This window comes from Xiphophorus couchianus, chromosome 23 (genome assembly GCF_001444195.1).
Source record: "Xiphophorus couchianus chromosome 23, X_couchianus-1.0, whole genome shotgun sequence".
Lineage (NCBI taxonomy): Eukaryota > Metazoa > Chordata > Actinopteri > Cyprinodontiformes > Poeciliidae > Xiphophorus > Xiphophorus couchianus.
In genome coordinates this window covers 7,600,230-7,618,124 of record NC_040250.1, presented here as the reverse complement: position 1 = coordinate 7,618,124, position 17,895 = coordinate 7,600,230, and the positions used below count along the sequence as shown (strand labels likewise).

Sequence of the window (17,895 nt, the reverse complement as noted above, 5' to 3'; positions counted from 1 at the left end):
ACAAAAATTGTACATCTTTGCTAAGTAGCTCAAGCTGTCAAACTGAATGGAGAACGATTGTGGACATCAACTTCCTGAATTTGAATCTGGACTTTGACTGGGTCATTCTGCACTACTACAGATAAATAAATACACTTTAATTCAAGGAAGCTGTTAATTAGATTTAGGCCTTTATGATTGCATTGTGTTCTGTATTCTCCACTGTAGCTTTCTGTGCATTTTGTGGGTTACCTTTTTGTGAAGCACTTTGTGACATCGGTACAATTTATGAACCTCAAGGACTCATGAATCAGTGTTAAAAGTTATAAATAAAACTTTCCCCTGAAAGGGACTGAACATTGCATTGAAAATAGGTGATGGGTAAATTTAGTTGGACTCTGGCTGGGAAGCTCAAAACTTAATTTAATTTCAGGTAAAACCTTTCTTTTGTTGATTTAAATGTACTATTACACTGAAATTGTTTCTATAGTTGGGATGTGTCTTCATAATCTGCTTTTTGAGCAAAAATCTGAAGGTTCGGGGATAAAAACAAGTATTTCTAAATTAGGAACTTTCCACATTTTACCCACTTTCATTATTAGTTTTCAACAAATAAGAAAGACTTAATTATATGTCCAGTTTTTGAAATGTTGCTGTTATTTCATAGTATCTCCAGTTGGAACTGTGTTTCCGTGAAGGTGGAGAGCAACATTGGGGTTTCACAGAACAGTTCTGGTTTCGTTTCTGTTTATGCTGGACACCAAAGACAGGTCTGAGTTATGCCACATTCAGAAGTACTCCGCTAATGCTTTTATTGCAGCATATATCAGGAATGAAATGGAATGGAGTACAAGGACTTGGCGATCAAGGGCCTTCAGTAATTGGAGGATGGAAAACTGACTCCTGCTGAACACCTACAAAAGCATCGATCTATCTGTCTGTCGGTCTGTGTTATGAATGACTCCTTAGAAATTAGGCTAAATTACAAAGTTCTCAAGATCAATATTTGCAATATCCCAGGATCAGATTGTGAGTACATTTTGTTTACATAAATTCTGAGTTACAGTTGATGGTACAGAACTAAAGCTCAACTAAATAATGTGAAAAAATGTATATCATTTGAAGTTATAGGCTGATTATTTAAGCAAATAAATTAGAGTTATTTTAGAAAAACCATCACCACAGTCTATGCAAAGTTGTGAACTTCCGTTTCCTTCTACAAGCGCTACGTATCATTCCGGTTTTCTAGGCATCTTTTATGTACATTATTTCCCAAATTTACGAGTGATTTTTCCTCTTCATTTATTTAAAATGCCGTCTGTTCTCTTATACAAAAATTCAGATTTCTCTCACACATTTTCATAATTGTACTTGATCGTTTCCTTCTCTAACTTAGTTCTGCTATAAAAACGAGGAAAACAAGGGTGGTGATGGTGGCTGACAAGCAACGTAAAGTTCCACGGTGTCAAAATATGATGCCTGTCAAAATAATTCAAATAGTAAATATACCTGTTCATTTTAAGCGTCCATATAGTTCCTTTATAATATAAGTAAAACATGTTAAAAACATTTTAATACAAATTGTATTATACGCAGTTTTGCATAATCTTAAAACAGAAATCCAACGTTTGGAGCAGACCGAATCCTTCGTACCTTTACTTTGGAGGGGAAACCCCGTGACATCCGCGAAGCTTGACAGAGGTGGGACGTTGTCAGTCTGGATCGGTGTCCGTATCCCGAGTTAGTGAAACGGCTTTTAGCCAGCCGTAGATACCCGGTGAACAGTAGGCCCTTATAAATTAGGGGATACACTGCCTTTAACAGCAAGATATCGCAGCGTTGGAGAGCTTAGCCCGCGTTAAAATGAAGATGCGACAGCCAGTTGGATTGGTCTATTTTCTAGTCGTATATTTCAGTTCATGCTCGGCGTTTTATCTTCCGGGTTTGGCTCCCGTGAGTTTTTGTGACAAAGAGACAGAAGAATGCCAGGTATGATTTCTTTCAGTGGAGTAGCAATTCTTAATAAGTTATGTACATGTTCATCAGTAGAAATTTCAATATTTTTCCTTGTGTTTTTGACATCTCTTTTTCAACTGGCAGAAATAGCAGTAGCTAGCCGCTTGTCCTCTAGGCCCCGGCTAATGTCTGGAACAGGATACTGGCATATCGTGATGATGTTTAGGAACTTTGTATTGTTTCGTCTCACTAGTGATTGCTTAAAAGCCATTGTCTCGTGATTTTGCCTCTAATGCCATTTAAAAAAGTTTCTGTGAGTGATAATTATTTTTCCATTTGGGACGCGATAATTTCAGGCTCATTAGTTTATGTTTTTTAAAAATGTTCTATAAAAGTTACATTTCAAAGTATCTTCTTTACAGACGCAGATTGAGGTGTTTGTTAATCGCTTGGATTCAGTGGAGTCTGTTCTGCCTTACGAATATGATATGTAAGTCATTTGATATTTTAGATTTAAAAAAAGTCTTGATCAGTATCATAATTTTTCTGTGGATGATCATTTAAATATTTGATAAAGGTTTGACTTCTGCAAAGATGATCAGGAGAAGAGGCCATCGGAGAACCTGGGACAGGTGCTATTTGGTGAGCGAATTGAGTCTTCCCCTTACAAGGTGAGAGCCTGAATAATGGCAAATGTTTTTGTTTCGTTCATTCTATGTTTGCAGAGATGTAACATTCATTCCACCAAATCTTTATCCATGTTGCTGCTAAAAAACAGTCTTTTTTGGTCTTTTTTTGTAGATCAAGTTTAAAGAAAATGCATGCCAGAAAGTTTGCACCAAGACGTACAAGGCAGGGAACAAAGATGATGCATCAAAATTGGATTTTCTCAAGATGGGAATGCAGCTGAATTACCAGCATCACTGGTTAGTGGCAGATACACGTCATTAGAAGATTCATACTGATTCCATTTCTCCTTAAGAATTAATGCTAATTTAGAGAAAATGAATAAATGAACAAAGGAAAGTATTTAAGCAAACCTTTATCATTTTAAATGTATTTTAAGGATTATCGACAACATGCCAGTGACATGGTGCTATGACGTTGAAGACGGTCAAAAGTATTGCAACCCTGGCTTCCCTATTGGCTGCTTTGTCACATCAGATGGTCGAGCAAAAGATGCCTGTGTAATTAATGTGAGTTGTGGTTTCTTGCTTTTTTTAATTTCTGCATTGTGGTTTTATTATAAGAATGTGTGAAATTAAAATAAATTAACAGCAGCTAATAGGTATTTTCTTTAAAGTAATTTTTTACCCAAGAAGGAATTTCAACAAAGTTGACATTGTGTATTTAAAGGAAATTGGCTTGAACAGCATTAGTGACTGTAAAACGGATTGCATTAAGCTGTGCTAGCAATCAATGTAACCAGTTTGGCTTTACCAACCAGTGATACCTGTTGGAGCAGTGTGACAGTGTACGTCAGCAGCAAATAATGCATTTTTATCTAACCATCTTTAAATGCACTCTCATTTAGTTTATGTTTTAGTTGGTAACTATTATATACTCTCATTTAGTTTATGTTTTAGTTTTTAACTATTATATACAAATTTTTTTTTTTAATAAAGGAATGAACCTTCAGATCTGATTAATTTGCCTAAAAATACTTTAGGTTTTTTTGGTGGTTGAACTTATAATTTTGCCTGTGCTTTCATGTTTTTTTCTTATTTTGGAGGACCAAGGAAAGATATTAATATGATGCGAAAACTAAATAAATCTGATGACTTTCACCTGTCACACAGAATAGCATGAGTTCAATATGTTCAAATGAAGTTAAAGCTGAAATGGACGTTGACTAATGAGACACATTTGTATCTTTTTTCAGTCTGAGTTCAACAAGAAAAACACATTTTATGTCTTCAACCATGTGGACATAAAGATTACTTACCACAGCGGAGAAAATGAAGGTTGGCGAGGCTCTCGCTTGGTTGCTGCCACTCTTGAACCAAGGAGGTGAGAGTCAAGTGGACGTAGATGGACAATCAGCTACTATTTATTTATTTAATTTTTTAATGCAACTCATTTAGACATGCGTCACCTTTCAGCATGACTGTATAGAGAGGTTTTCAATAGTTTCACATTTAAAAACCACAAAAGTTTTTGTTCATACCCTTATTACTGACTAAAGAGCTACCAGAGAGTAACAAAGTGCTCCACTGTCTTTCCCTGTTGCTGCTCACTGCCAGTCAGCTGGTTGAAAGGCTACTATGGTTTTCCTTTGCTTACAATATAGACATATTTGACTGGAAGTATTTGTAGTGAGGAATAATGAACTTGGTTGACGTACTGACAATTTTGAAACTGTTAGTATATCAAAATGAAATTAACAATAAATGGCAATAGTTGACATTAACTGTAAATGTCCATATGTTCTATCATTTTTGCTGCAGTTGAAATATGACTTGTTTTTCTGTCCTAAAGTACACAAAACATGTTCAAACATAAAGTGGTTATCATGCACTGAGATGCTCTTACAGCACGTAGTTAAGGTTATGATCTTAATGACAGTTGGCTTTTGTTCTTAACAATTACATTTTAACATAAGTTGACTTTTTGTATTTTCTGCAAACAGCATCAAACAAGCAGATGAAAACAAACCAAACTGTGAATCAGGAAACCCAATGGAAGTGCCAGGGGAGGTTAAAGAGGATATAACCATCGTTTACACCTATTCTGTAACATTTGAGGTAAGCCTTTTATGTGTGACTATACTTTTTAGTAATGTGTTACCTGTTCATGGTCTGTAAGGAGAAAACTGTTACCTGATTATTGCATTTTTTAAAATTAATTTTGCAGGAAAATAATACCATCAAATGGGCCTCTAGGTGGGACTACATCCTGGTCTCGATGCCTCATACCAACATCCAGTGGTTTAGGTCCGAATACGCTTTTAATGCTTTTTCGCTTTAAAAAACTGTCGCTACTATTCACAAGCTCGTTATTTTTGGTATTTGCATTAAGGTGTGTCTTGTGTGTCCAACAGCATCATGAATTCCCTGGTAATTGTGCTTTTCCTGTCTGGCATGGTTGCCATGATCATGCTGAGAACCCTTCATAAGGACATCGCCAGATACAATCAGGTGGATCAGGTAAAGGCGCTGTTTGACTTTCCTGTTCTGATGTGTACAAAACTTTCCTGCTACAAATAAATTGGAGGACATCATCACTTACTCACGCAAGACAAGCCCTTCCACCTCCTGTTGGTGTTATGAAACCAGAATATTAGAAGTAATCTCCATTTATTTTCAGATTCCACCTGTACCAAAAAATGTTTCAGCATTTTCATTTTTGGAAATTATTACAAACAGACTGTTACTACTGTCTGATAAAATTAATCAGACAGTTTAATTTTATCAGACATTAAATACAATTGTTATCAGACAATTTTGATAAAATTGACTGATGAAAGGATGAAACCATTCATCCTTGTTGAAAGGATGAATGGTTTTCATCCTTGTTGAAAACCATTGATCAAGGATGGTTTTCTTACTAACTAGTTGGTAGTCTGATGTTTACATGCTTAGAACAGTGGGCCATGTGTCTTGAGCTATCTAGATGTATCTAAATGATTTAGAATAGCATCCAAAAGTTTTGTGAATTTATTTGAGTAATTTAACTGAAAAGGAAACTGATATTATATACAGTACAAAAATACAAAATCTTACCATGTAATTTTTTTTAGTTTTTGTGTAAATATCTTTGTGCACTTGAAATAAGACAAAACTAACTTACAAGTAACCTTTTTTTTTTTTTTTTTTTTACCCCTCTAGGGGGTCTTTTTGTGGGCTCTAGTGTCCCTTATATGATAGTAGGCTGACAGGAAATGGGGAAGGAGAGGGGGGAAGACATGCGGCAAATGTCGTCGGGTCCGGGAATCGAACCCGCGACGGCCGCATCGAGGACTCAAGGCCTCCAAATGTGGGTCGTGCTAACCCCTACGCCACCACGGCACGCCCCTACAAGTAACTTTTAAGTCAATAATTCCTTAAAATTGGTGAAAAAGTACTAATTCCATCGGCAGATTATTTCACTTATAACACATTTTCCCATGTTACAAGTGAAATAATCTGCCAATGAAACTAGTAGTTTTTTGTTGATATCAAGGTATTAGTGACTTAAAACAAGTTCACAAAGCAAATCTTGCTTAAAAGTTATTTGTAAGTTAGTTTTTCTTGTTTCACGTGTACTAACATACTTGAACTAGAATGTAGACCAGAATACCTGGTAAGATTTTGTATTTTTGCAGTGCAGATTTCAATATGGACCAATTGGAAAATATCGGTACGAGTGTCACTTTTTGAATTAATGAAATAAAGTTTTCAATGGTATTCTCATTTATTGAATGTGTTTCTATTCCTGAATGCTTTTATTGCTGAGACTAATCAGATCGAAAACTCTTGTATGTGTGAAATAAGGCAGGACAGCTGGGTAGATCCATATCACTCTAGATAAGGATTTTCATGAGGAATTTAGACGTTTAACTGAAGAAATTATTCTAACACATTGTAGACTGGAGTTTATTTTTAGTAACACCATTCATTGGTCTGCTTGTGCTTATTTGTGCGGCTTATGCTTTAAATCTGCAGTGTAAAATACCACCCAGCACGAGTACATTGCATCCAAAATTACAAATACTCTGTTACATTTCACAGGGAGACTTGATAAAGCTTACACCGGCCAAGGAAAAATCTTCTCTACCCTATGTAAGCTTAATGAAATCCATTCTAAAGATTGAACTAAATCAGGTGCTTGGGTGTGTATGATTCTGGCAAACAGAGAACACATGGAATGTAAAATGTGGTGTGGATCTTTAAACTAGGAGTTTAATCTGTCAGAAAAAGGGAAAAATGTATTTTTCCTTGAAATTAGTTTGTTCACACCAAATTTTACACCTTTTTAAAATCTGTCTTCACATATATGTGTTTGTCTAGCAGGAATGAGTGTCTGGTGGTTGGCAACCTTTTTAACTTTAAACTTGTATAAATTTGAGTCTGTCCCTTGACCGTTGTGTTGACATTTGTCCCTCAGGAAGACGCACAGGAGGAGTCAGGATGGAAGCAAGTGCATGGGGATGTTTTCCGTCCTCCCAGGAAGGGGATGCTGCTGTCTGTGTTCCTTGGACAGGGCACCCAGATCTTCATCATGACCTTCATCACACTCTGTAAGGATTGGCAGTATTTCAGATATGTAAAACAAAAAAATAAATAATTATTGACTGATATTAAATACTTATATCATACGTTTTTCAACCATATCGTTCAGCCCTATCTTGACTGCATAAAAACAAATTATTTTGTATGGTTGTGAATAAATTCAACCCATACAGGATGTTTAAGGTTTCAAGTAACATTGGAGCATGATTCTCTGCTTTCCTCATGTTCAAAATATAATAAGAAAACTTCTTTAATTTATCACCTAATTCTGATCATATGACTTTTATCATAAATATTGTTTTGGGAGCTAAATGGAAACAGATATTCTAAATCTGTACTAAGCATAGAGCTTTCAACTTAAATGACAGTATATGGTAACATATACCATACACGTTTTACATTCTTAAGTTAGCCAGGCATTCTATTAAAGTGTTTCGCCTTTCACATTCTACATACATTATGTTTGAAATGATGCATTCATGACTTTCTGTCCACTTTAGTCCTGGCCTGTCTTGGATTCCTGTCTCCTGCCAACAGAGGGGCTCTGATGACGTGCGCTGTGGTTCTCTGGGTCCTGCTGGGAACACCTGCTGGCTACGTGTCTGCACGTCTTTACAAAAGTAATTCTCCACTTTGTATGAAAGTTACAGTTTTACAAAGTAGATTTTAAAAATAAATGAATAAAAAGTTGTTTTGTAATTGTCACCCTCAGTTTAGATAATGTAGTAGGATATCTCAGAGCTAAACCAACTTGGATAATACTTCACTCATAAACTTTCATGCAAACTTCATTGTCATTGTTCCTGTCACAATAGTTAATTCTTGTCTCTTCTTATCAGCTTTTGGAGGTGAAAAGTGGAAGACCAACGTGTTGCTGACAGCTCTCCTGTGCCCAGGGTACAATATTTAGCTTAGCAAATGCTCACATTTCATGCACTTCTGTGTTAGCAGGTCTGGAGGCTTGCATACTGATGTTATCCAACGTATAATTGACCTTTGTACTGAGTCGTTGTTTTATTTTTTTCTTTAGGATTGTATTTGCAGACTTTTTCATGATGAACCTCATCCTTTGGGTGGAGGGATCCTCAGCTGCAATCCCCTTTGGTACTTTGGTGGCCATTTTGGCCATGTGGTTTGGAATCTCTGTTCCTCTCACCTTCATTGGTGCCTACTTTGGATTCAAGAAACCTGTGAGTTAGATCTTCCGAGTTGACAAAACATAGACAAATGCGTTTTTATCTTTTCTTCTTGTCAGCTTTCAGCTTTTTTTTCTGTTTGGTGCAGGCAATTGAGCAACCAGTGCGGACAAATCAAATCCCCCGTCAAATTCCTGAGCAGTCCTTCTTCACTAAGCCCATCCCTGGGATCGTCATGGGTGGCATCCTTCCTTTTGGTTGCATCTTCATCCAGCTGTTCTTCATCCTCAACAGCATTTGGTACAAATGTGAAATAATCTCCATTTCTGAGAAATCTGCAACTCCGATATTAGATACTTAAACATGTTTACAGGGTGAATGAATTAAGATTTTTGATTTAGGTCTCATCAGATGTACTACATGTTTGGGTTCCTGTTCCTGGTTTTCATTATTCTCCTGATCACCTGCTCTGAGGCCACAATTCTGCTGTGCTACTTCCACCTGTGTGCTGAGGTACCTGAATGTTTAGGCTAGATTTCTTTCATTTTTTTTATTGTTTTAGCGGACCCTAACTCACCATCTTTTATCTGATTCATCCAGGACTACCATTGGTGGTGGCGTTCATTCCTGACCAGCGGCTTCACAGCAGTCTATCTCTTTATCTATGCTGTGCACTACTTCTTCTCAAAGCTGCAAATAATTGGCGCGGCAAGCACTATACTGTACTTTGGATACACTATGATTATGGTTCTCATCTTCTTCCTCTTTACAGGTAAGAATTTTACTTTTTAATGATAATTGTTTTGTCCTTGTTTCTGTGTATTGCAGACATGACTTTGTTCTGTGTCTCATTAAATTCAGTGAAAGTTTAAGATCAGTAAAAAGTGTGGGTTGTGCTGTCTTTTCAAAGGTAATGTGGTACCAGTGGATAGTCAGATTACCAGTAGAAGGAACATTCAAGATCCTGTTCTAAGAATAGACATCAGGAAATTCCTCAACATTTATTTGCTCTCATTTTAATGGCCTTTTATACTTGCCACGATAAGATAAAGTATCTATAAAGTAATGAAATAAAAAAGGAATGTATTTCAATACTTAAGTTGCCAAAATGAAATTAATAGTTGTTACACTCAAAAGTGTTTGATTCTGTTCATTCAAATGACAATGACTTACATCAAATGAACATCCAACATTAAGTTCTGAGAAAACTAAAATATAATTTAAGACCAATTAATGTTTAATGTTTTTCTATGGACTGCACAATTATGGGGAAGACTGGTGACAGACAGTTGTCACTGACTACTTTCTCATCTGGTATGTCACTAAAAGACTGTTGGTAAAGAAGCTGGCTTAATGTAAAGTTGAGTGGAAAGAATAATGTAGTAAAAAATCATACACAATTGGTATGATGGCAATCCTGAGATGATTCAATCCATCAAGTTTATTTGTATGTATTGTTAATCAAAAGCAGCTCTAAACAGGTGGGTTTTTAGCCTCGATTTAAAGGAACTCAGTGTTTCAGCTGTTTTGCAGTTTTCTGGAAGCTTGTTATAGATTTGTGGTTCATAGAAGCTGAATGCAGCATCTCCATGTTTGGTTCTGGGGTTGCAGAGCAGACCAGAACCAGAAAAACTGGTAGTTTGTCATTATGTGATTTACAAACTAATAGAAATATTGTAAAGTTTATTCTCTGAGCTGCAGGCAGCCAGAATAAGGATTTTTCCAACTGGTTGATGGAACGTTATCTTCCTGGTTTTAGTGAGATTGCAAGCATCAGTGTTCTGGGTCAGCTGCAGCTCTCTCTCTCTTTTTTTTAATATATATATATATATATATATATATATTTTTTTTTTTTTTTTAATATCAGACCTATGAAGAAACTATTGCAGTAATAAATGCAACTAACGGTAAGCGCATGAATGAGTTTTTCTAGATCTTGCTATGACATTAGTCATTTATTCCTAGAAATGTTTTTCAGGTGATAGAAGGCTGACTTTGTAACTGCCTTTATGTGACTCTCAAGGTTCAGGTCTGAGTCCATCATTACACCCAGATTTTGGTCCGGTCTTTACAAAGCAATCTACCAGGACGTTTTAGAGCACTTCCTGCTTCCTTTTGCTGAAAAACTTTGACATTTAGATTTCATTTTCCTGCAGGACTGTTTCTTACAAGCCACATTAATAGTCTAGATTTTTCCAGTTGCAGATCTATGTGGCGCTGTTGAGCTTTCTTGCCGACTCAAATGAGATTCAGGTTGTCAGCAGAAAGAGGATAATATAAAGTAGGGAATAATGAGCACATACCCGCCTAGTCTGTGTGTTGCACAAGATCATTTGGCTCACCAAGATGTTGATGGTGACATATGCCCTGGTATTATTCTGTCATTAGGCAGATAAAAAATTTAGTCCATAGCAACGCTCGTCACGGCTGTTCTGGTTGACACTGTCTTGGGTCAGAGCTATAAGTAGCAAGCGGACAAGATGTCAAAAGATTATCGCTGCAAAGTAGTTCTGCAGTTCAGGAAAAAGATGATTAGTTTCCCTCCTTTCTGCTAGTTTTGATTTAAATACTCCTAATCCGTGTCATTTCTTCTTTTCACTTTTTATTCTGTTGTCTCTTTGCCATCTCATCCCAACTTTGATCACAACTTATTTCTGCTGGGGGCTTTATGTGTGGAACCCATTCAGCAGTCAGACGGGGTTTTACACCCAGATGAAGTGATTTGGGATTTTAACTAAAGGAACGAACGTATGCATCCGAGCTCGCTGTGTTTTTGTCAAAATATATATACTCTCTCTCTCTCTCTCTATATATATATATTTTTTTTTTAATAATGTTCTCTTGATTCCATGTCAATCACCAAATCGATTGCAGTTGACTCATCTAGATTGATCAGGATCCAGGTTGCAGAAAAACCTCGATATTACATTGAAAGTACCCGGTACATGGCTAACTAGAACATTTATCCAAATACTCTTTACTGAGAATATTTGCAATCCAAACCCAATGTGACTTTTTTCATATTGGCATTGATAATGAGTAATAGGACTTAAAAAGTTTTGACTTTGACTCTGGCAATATATTTATATGTTTTTTGCAAACTGTGACTCCAGAAAGGTTGCTTTTTGGACCTTCCACAATAAAGAGCCAACTATTTTTGAATAGCAATTTAATAATAATAATAATAACAATAATAAATTCGGGTTCTTTTTTTTCCCCTTTTCTTTTTTATTGAATTTCCATAACAAAGTGACCAGTATCAGTAATATTTATATATCTATATATTCTCTTGTGGCATTCATGGCTCTAGATGAGTTTTCTTTAGCTGGACTGACGGTTGTAATGATGGCAGATCTTTGGTCTAGATAATAACTTACAATTTGGGGGCAAATTATCTCCAGTTATATAGAGTACTTTCTCCAGAAATAAAAGGACGAAAGTAAGCTACAATGTTGAAGTTTTAAATTAATTAATTTATCTTTAAAGATAATATGGAAAAAGCTTAAAGTGTGATATTACATGTGAAGGCATTCAGAAGTAATGTGGTAACAAGTACAAACTATTTTAGTGTACTTTGTGTGCCTTTTGCTACCTTGTGTTGAATAAAATGTTAATCATATGACGTCATAAATTATAAAGTCTCTAAAAACGGATCAGTTCATAGGATAATATAAATTTCTCTATTGGAGTTATTAGATACTAGTAAGTGAAATTGGTGATTTTGTTAAAAATAATTATTTCTTGTTTATATTTTTTGTTAATTACATTTGTGTGCCTCATACAACTGAAATAGTAGTATAATTGAAGGTTTTAACACATTTTACCAGGGGTGCCAGTTTATGCTGATTTTGCCTTGTTAATCTGATGATTTATTTATTTTTTTAACAGATGTGCTTTTCCTGTCTCCCACCTTTAGGTACAATTGGCTTCTTCGCTTGCTTCTGGTTTGTAAATAAGATCTACAGTGTGGTGAAAGTGGACTAGAGGGCTGAAGCATGGACTAACATCTTGCTGCCACAGCGCTGGGCTCCTCAGTGCTCCCTTTGTCATGAAGTGGTCTAAACGGACCGGAACTGAAACAGAGCCCGTCCTTTTTTGTGCTTTAAACCTCTGTTGCTTTCTTTTCATTTTAAATATAAATATATATGTATATCATATTGTTTCACTGTTGACCCTTTATCTTCTGAATGGCGCCTTGATAATCAGTGAGGGTTCCAGTGATTAAGTTGGCACCACGAACCATTTGTTTTAATTTCTAAACAAAGTGAAATATTTAGTGTTTTGGTTTTTCTATTCTTTCATGGCTAAATGCTCCTTTTTTCTGTTCTGGAATGATTTGGAAAACAAAATGTACATATGCTGTATAAAGAGGGAGAGTGAGAATGCTTCTTAAAAACTGTCACCATTATGAGAGCCTCTTGTGGGGTTTTTCATTTTCCGCATATTTTGATTTGTAGGTGTGAATTGGGCTTAAATTCTTTAAATATCAGGCAGTAAAGTAGTTTAAACATATAAAACACTGACACTGGTATGATGATGTCCATTTTCTTCAAATTAAGATTCTGTAGAGTAGAAGGATGATGCAGGTACTGAAGGCATGCCAGCGTTGGAGTGACTACAGTGTGTTACATATTAAGAATATTTCAGTGTGTTTGCTCACAGAAAAAAAATCCAATTTTAATTTTAATGCAGGCCATGAAGTTACTTACTATGTAGTCCATTGAGATGCATCCCTTAATGATCTAAAGTGGTTTGTTAAGCTATTAATTGCATAAGCACCACTGCTGTGTGCTTCTGGCGGTGGGAAGTCTTCATCAGAGGTGGAAACTTTACAAATAAATGTAATTAATCTAAAGGGAAAATGGTTTTATTGTGTTTGAGTTACTATAAAATGTCACTTCTTTCTACTTATTTCTGGACTTTAGACTAGAAGCTCCCATTCAGTAGTGATCCCAAGCAACTTTTTCTATTATAAAACTATATGGAAAACAGATTGAGATGTTTTATTTCCAACTGTTGATGCAGTAATTCAAATAAGTATATTGTAATATACTGGTGATAAATTAATTTGCATAATTTATCCATTAAGTTAAAACTAAGTGTGACTTTAACTGAAGACAGAAAAATGCCTGATTTTAAATATTTCTTGGATGAACATCAATGTAAAATGACATTGGTTTTCTTATACATTACATACAGTTTATTATTAAACAACAAACAGCATTTATTATTCCAACCAAATTAATACAAATGCACAAAATATGTAGTTTCTTAAAGTCTAAACATTTTATCTTATTTGCTGCAATGCAAACTGTTCGATTGAAAAATTCTGACAAGTTTGATTGTCAAATATGTTTTCTCTACTGACCTGGATAAATACAGGTTTATAACAAAGGCAGGTCTCGGAAAGAAAAAAAAACATACAAATCTATCACAATATAGTATGAAAAATAACACACTAGGGGCAAAACAATTTTTTCTTTAACAAACAGTTATAGAAATACCAAAACAAAGGCAAAACTTGCTGTTAAAATGAGCCCTAGTCAAGCTTACGGCTTTCCAAATATTCTTTTCTCTGACTTGTAGCACTGTTGGTGCAGTCAGACATTTACATACACTCAGCATGGCCATGAACTCATTCAGGGGTTTTTAAATAATATGCTTTACTATCTGTCCAGCGTGGAATAATTGTATAACTTCAACAACCAGATCAACACTCAGATCAACGGGAAAGTCAAAGGAAATATTCTAGATCCTCTGAACAACCAGAGATTTTAAGATTATCGATTCAAATAACTGTACCTAAATGCAATTTGTTAAGATACGCCACCTTTTGGAACCAAACATTCACTTTTATGTGAAAAGAAATTGGTTAAGATTTTAAGGAATCACCAATTCAAAAGTCTGCCATGAAATGGAAATTTCTGGATCTCTGGAACCTCTGATCACATCTTTCTAATTTTTCTTAAAGAGGTATCTTACACCTTTACATGTGTTTAATGGAATGTAAGACATCTGTTACATAAGCTCTCCTGGCATGCTGGTTGTTTAAAACAACTGGTGCACTGTTATATTTTTATCACACGTTGCTCCCTGTGTTGTGTGGTGTTAAAGAAAATACTCTGTCTCTCTAAAGAAAGGCTGACATTAAAAAAGCAGTAAATACTGAGTCCAAATTTGACACACTGAATAAGTAAAAATCTTCAGGTTTTGCCAGAATGAAGTAAAAACTGATGTGTGTGTATGTTTGTCCATATTATTAACTAAAGGGAATTATAACCCTTCTATGTTCTTTAGCTTACAGGCACAGTGAATCATTCTTTCTATTCTCCAAAAAGGCGGTTCAAGACTAAGAGGAGTTGCAGAAAATAAATATTTACAAGCTAAAAATTAAATTGATACGGGCACATCATTTTTCTTAGTCTGTGAGCAGCACCCTGAGTCGATATGATGGAAATAAAGCTGTGACCTCCAGCATGCTTCGCATAAAACGCACTAGAGGGGAGGTCTTGCTAAACTAACAATTAATTCAAGATATCATTGGTTTGTGTCAGAAAAAAGATGATATTCCATTTTAGGGCAAGGTCTGGATTGATTAGTTAAAATTAAAAAATGTTTTAAAGGTCCATTTTGAAATTCAAACATCAGTAATTACAATATTGGATACTTCTTATAATGGTTTTACAGACAGAACATGATGACAACAGCACGTCTTGTACATACAATCTATGTTGTAACTTTTATAACTTTTATAGCATTTACATATTAAAAAACCCTCAGCCAGTTTTGATACTCTTGACTGAATAAAACTTTTCCCCTTGTACAGTTAACTCCATTGGAGAAGCGTATAGGGATAGTTTGGGATTTCTGAGGTTAGGTTCTGACAATATCTTAACTGCAGTAGATAAGTCACTTTATTTAATATAAATCCAGATTAGTTGGCTTAAAGATAATGGCTGCCCGAAGAGGGACACCGAAGTGGTCTTCTACCATCTTAAAATAACTCTAGGCTCTAAATCTGAAAGCAGTTTTTTGGAGCACCATTTTATAAACCTTTAAGCCATTGTCATCTACGCTATTAACACATGAACTTTTGTTTAGTTACACAAGAAAGAGAGAAAATGAAGGGAGGAGGGAGTGCACCACCAGTTATTTTCTTGTACAGATAACATAAAATGTATAAGGTCTCCTATACATTTCATGTTATTTAATGGTGACAATGTCTCTTTAGAATTTGTACACATAAAATAGAAGAAAATACAGTATTTAGTTAGTTACCACAACAACAAACAGCAAATCCATTTGAGTTTTCCGAATTACAACAAGAAAACACTTGGATGTGATGCCTTCACCCAAATCAGAGCTTCAACTTTTTATACAAATCAAACAGACTGTAAGCACCAGTTTCTGTGAAAATAACCATTCAATGCCAACATTAGAGCAATTTAAAGGTTCATAAAACTGTGTTTACATAAATGTTTTTGCTGTTTAAAGACAGTAGGAGTTTGCTGCAATCTAGAGAGTTACCTACTGCTATTAAAATATTATCTTCTTATTTTAAGGAAACCTAATTTCAAAAGGCCTGCACTTTCCATTTAAGACAAACCATCAAACGATTGTTAAGTGAATGGTAATGTATTCAGTACCACCGCTTACAAGCTCAGCAGGCTAGATCCACATTTATCGCCTCCCATCCACAGGAACTCCTCACATAGGAATAAAGATTTCCTTTCTAATGACTGCAGTGCAGATCATGAGCTTTGCTGGCCATGAACAGGAAGCTCTCTCTCTGAGCTGAAACTGGTAGAGGTGGTCTCTCTGCGGCTGTCTCTTGACTTCCTCTCACAAGTAGGAGAGGAGGACGTTGTGCACTCTTCCCAAGTCTGCATGGGGAAAACTCGAGCAGGCAGACTGGGGAGGTGAGAGTGAGCGTTGGGGTGTCCCTCCGTCGCGGTGAAGCAGCCCTCCACTGTGGAGCTGTGTCGTGGACGACCCTGCTTGCAGAGCATCCCATAAAGCAAAGCCAGGAACTCTTTTCTCACGCTGCGATGCATGTAGCCATAAATGTACGGATGAAGGCAGCACTGCAAGAAGAAGAGCACAAGGGCAGTGGAGGACAACCACGGGGGCACATTGACTCTGGTGCTCATCGAAATGGTATTCAGAATGCTGTAGGGACCCATACTGAAGATATATGAAGCCATGATGACAAACACTACACGAGCTGCCTTGCAGTGGTAGTGGAACCGTCTGTGTTTAACTCGAACAGGGTGTCTTCGGGCTGTGTAGGGGCCCTCAGGTGAACTTGCCTGCTGGGGTAAAGAAAGCTGCTGCGGACTGGTGGGGCCCTGGAATTCCTGCTGGCACGGCTGGGAGTATGATTGCGTCTGAATGGGATGCACTAATGCATTCTGTCTCCTAGCAGCTCTAAACACCATCCAGTAGCATCCGAGCATGATTAGCACTGGAAGCCAAAAGGAAAAGGTGAACACCACAGCAGAATAGGACAAGCTGGAGGACCACACCACTGTGCAGACCTTGTAATGACGGTCAAAATCTATGGAGCCCCAGCCGTAGAGAGGGGGTGTGCTCTGCAAGACGCTCAGCACCCAGGTGGCAATGATCAGGTTGGTGCCTAAGTGAGGGGTCATGCGGGTCGGATAAGATAGAGGGTGGATAATGGCCAGGTAGCGATCCACTGAGACAACAATGATGGTGTTGACTCCGGCGAATGCAAAAAGGTGCATGAGCACCACCAGAGCCTGGCACAGCCGAGCATCCAGTGGCCACACACCCGGCAAGGCAGCCGCAATGGCAAACGGCATGACTAAGACAGTCTGGAGGAGATCCGCCAGGAGGAGGTTGAGGACAAAGCGGTTGGCGACGTGAAGGAGCTGAGGCTTCCTTTGGAAAACCAGGAGAACGACCACGTTCCCAAACAAAGAGAGGCACACAATCACAGATATGAGCACCACCCTCAAGACACTGTCAGCCAAGGAGGACCAGACTGGGTCCTGACTGGACAGTGTGAAGCCATCCTCCAGGGGATCATCAGTGAAATTGGAGCCCAAATCAGGTGCCTGGGAGGATGACATCTTCCGGCTGGCACCCAGCAGAGTGTTGACGCAAAGTCAGGTCAGTCCCATACTGATCATCACCTAACACCAGCCCATCTGCTGCTGTGGTATTCCGTCTTCAATGGGTTTCAACACACATCTCACATTATTGTTTTTAAACGTATTTCATCCAAAGTGACAACATCACCCGCAAGGCGTGAAAGCTGCCCACGCGAGTTATCCACGAGCAGATGAAGATAACCCACATTGATTCGCCGTTCATGGCGATCAGTGATTAATCCCTGAAGGCTTCACCCGACGAAAACAGGCCGCTTCTTCTTCATTTTCTTCTTCTTCGCCTCCTTCCTGCAGTCGACATCTGCAGAATGAAAAATGGAATTTGGCGACAGCAGATGCCGCCGTCCCAGCCTCCAGCGGACAGAAAATATCACCAGCCGCTAATCTGTTACTGATGCATAAGAAGCGTTGAGATGATCAGCGAGGCGATAATTTGCCTGATGATGCCGCCTCCTCTGCGCTGCGCTCGGTTTCCATCCC

At 37.3% G+C, this 17,895-nt stretch overlaps 2 protein-coding genes across 3 annotated transcripts; one reads left to right on the top strand and one right to left on the bottom strand.

The window, feature by feature from the left end:
- Positions 1–1,662: 1,662 nt before the first annotated feature.
- On the top strand, positions 1,663–13,136 carry tm9sf5 (transmembrane 9 superfamily protein member 5). 2 transcript variants are annotated; one of them, XM_028008112.1, is made up of 18 exons: positions 1,843–1,968; positions 2,358–2,425; positions 2,513–2,606; positions 2,737–2,861; positions 3,002–3,131; positions 3,818–3,945; positions 4,565–4,679; positions 4,789–4,868; positions 4,976–5,081; positions 6,645–6,695; positions 7,021–7,153; positions 7,646–7,765; positions 7,985–8,042; positions 8,176–8,335; positions 8,430–8,581; positions 8,683–8,794; positions 8,882–9,053; positions 12,198–13,136. In XM_028008112.1, exons 1-18 carry the CDS (start codon positions 1,843–1,845, stop codon positions 12,263–12,265), a joined length of 1,998 nt encoding a protein of 665 aa, XP_027863913.1. In that variant the 3' UTR covers positions 12,266–13,136. The 2 variants fall into 2 exon arrangements, with proteins under 2 accessions (XP_027863914.1, XP_027863913.1); XM_028008113.1 differs by lacking the exon at positions 6,645–6,695 and having other exon boundaries at positions 1,663–1,968; positions 12,198–12,265.
- On the bottom strand, positions 12,561–17,427 carry gpr101 (G protein-coupled receptor 101). The gene has a single exon (XM_028008114.1). The coding sequence runs from the start codon at positions 17,374–17,376 to the stop codon at positions 16,033–16,035; it is 1,344 nt and encodes a 447-aa protein (XP_027863915.1). The 5' UTR covers positions 17,377–17,427; the 3' UTR covers positions 12,561–16,032.
- Between the last annotated feature and the right edge of the window lie 468 nt (positions 17,428–17,895).

Coding starts and splice junctions, on each gene's coding strand:
- gpr101 (XM_028008114.1), bottom strand. CDS start 17,376: ATGTCATCCTCCCAGGCACCTGATTTGGGCTCCAATTTCACTGATGAT.
- tm9sf5 (XM_028008112.1), top strand. CDS start 1,843: ATGAAGATGCGACAGCCAGTTGGATTGGTCTATTTTCTAGTCGTATAT. Junction 2,607..2,736: donor TTGAGTCTTCCCCTTACAAG/GTGAGAGCCTGA, acceptor CTTTTTTTGTAG/ATCAAGTTTAAAGAAAATGC. Junction 3,946..4,564: donor GCCACTCTTGAACCAAGGAG/GTGAGAGTCAAG, acceptor TTCTGCAAACAG/CATCAAACAAGCAGATGAAA.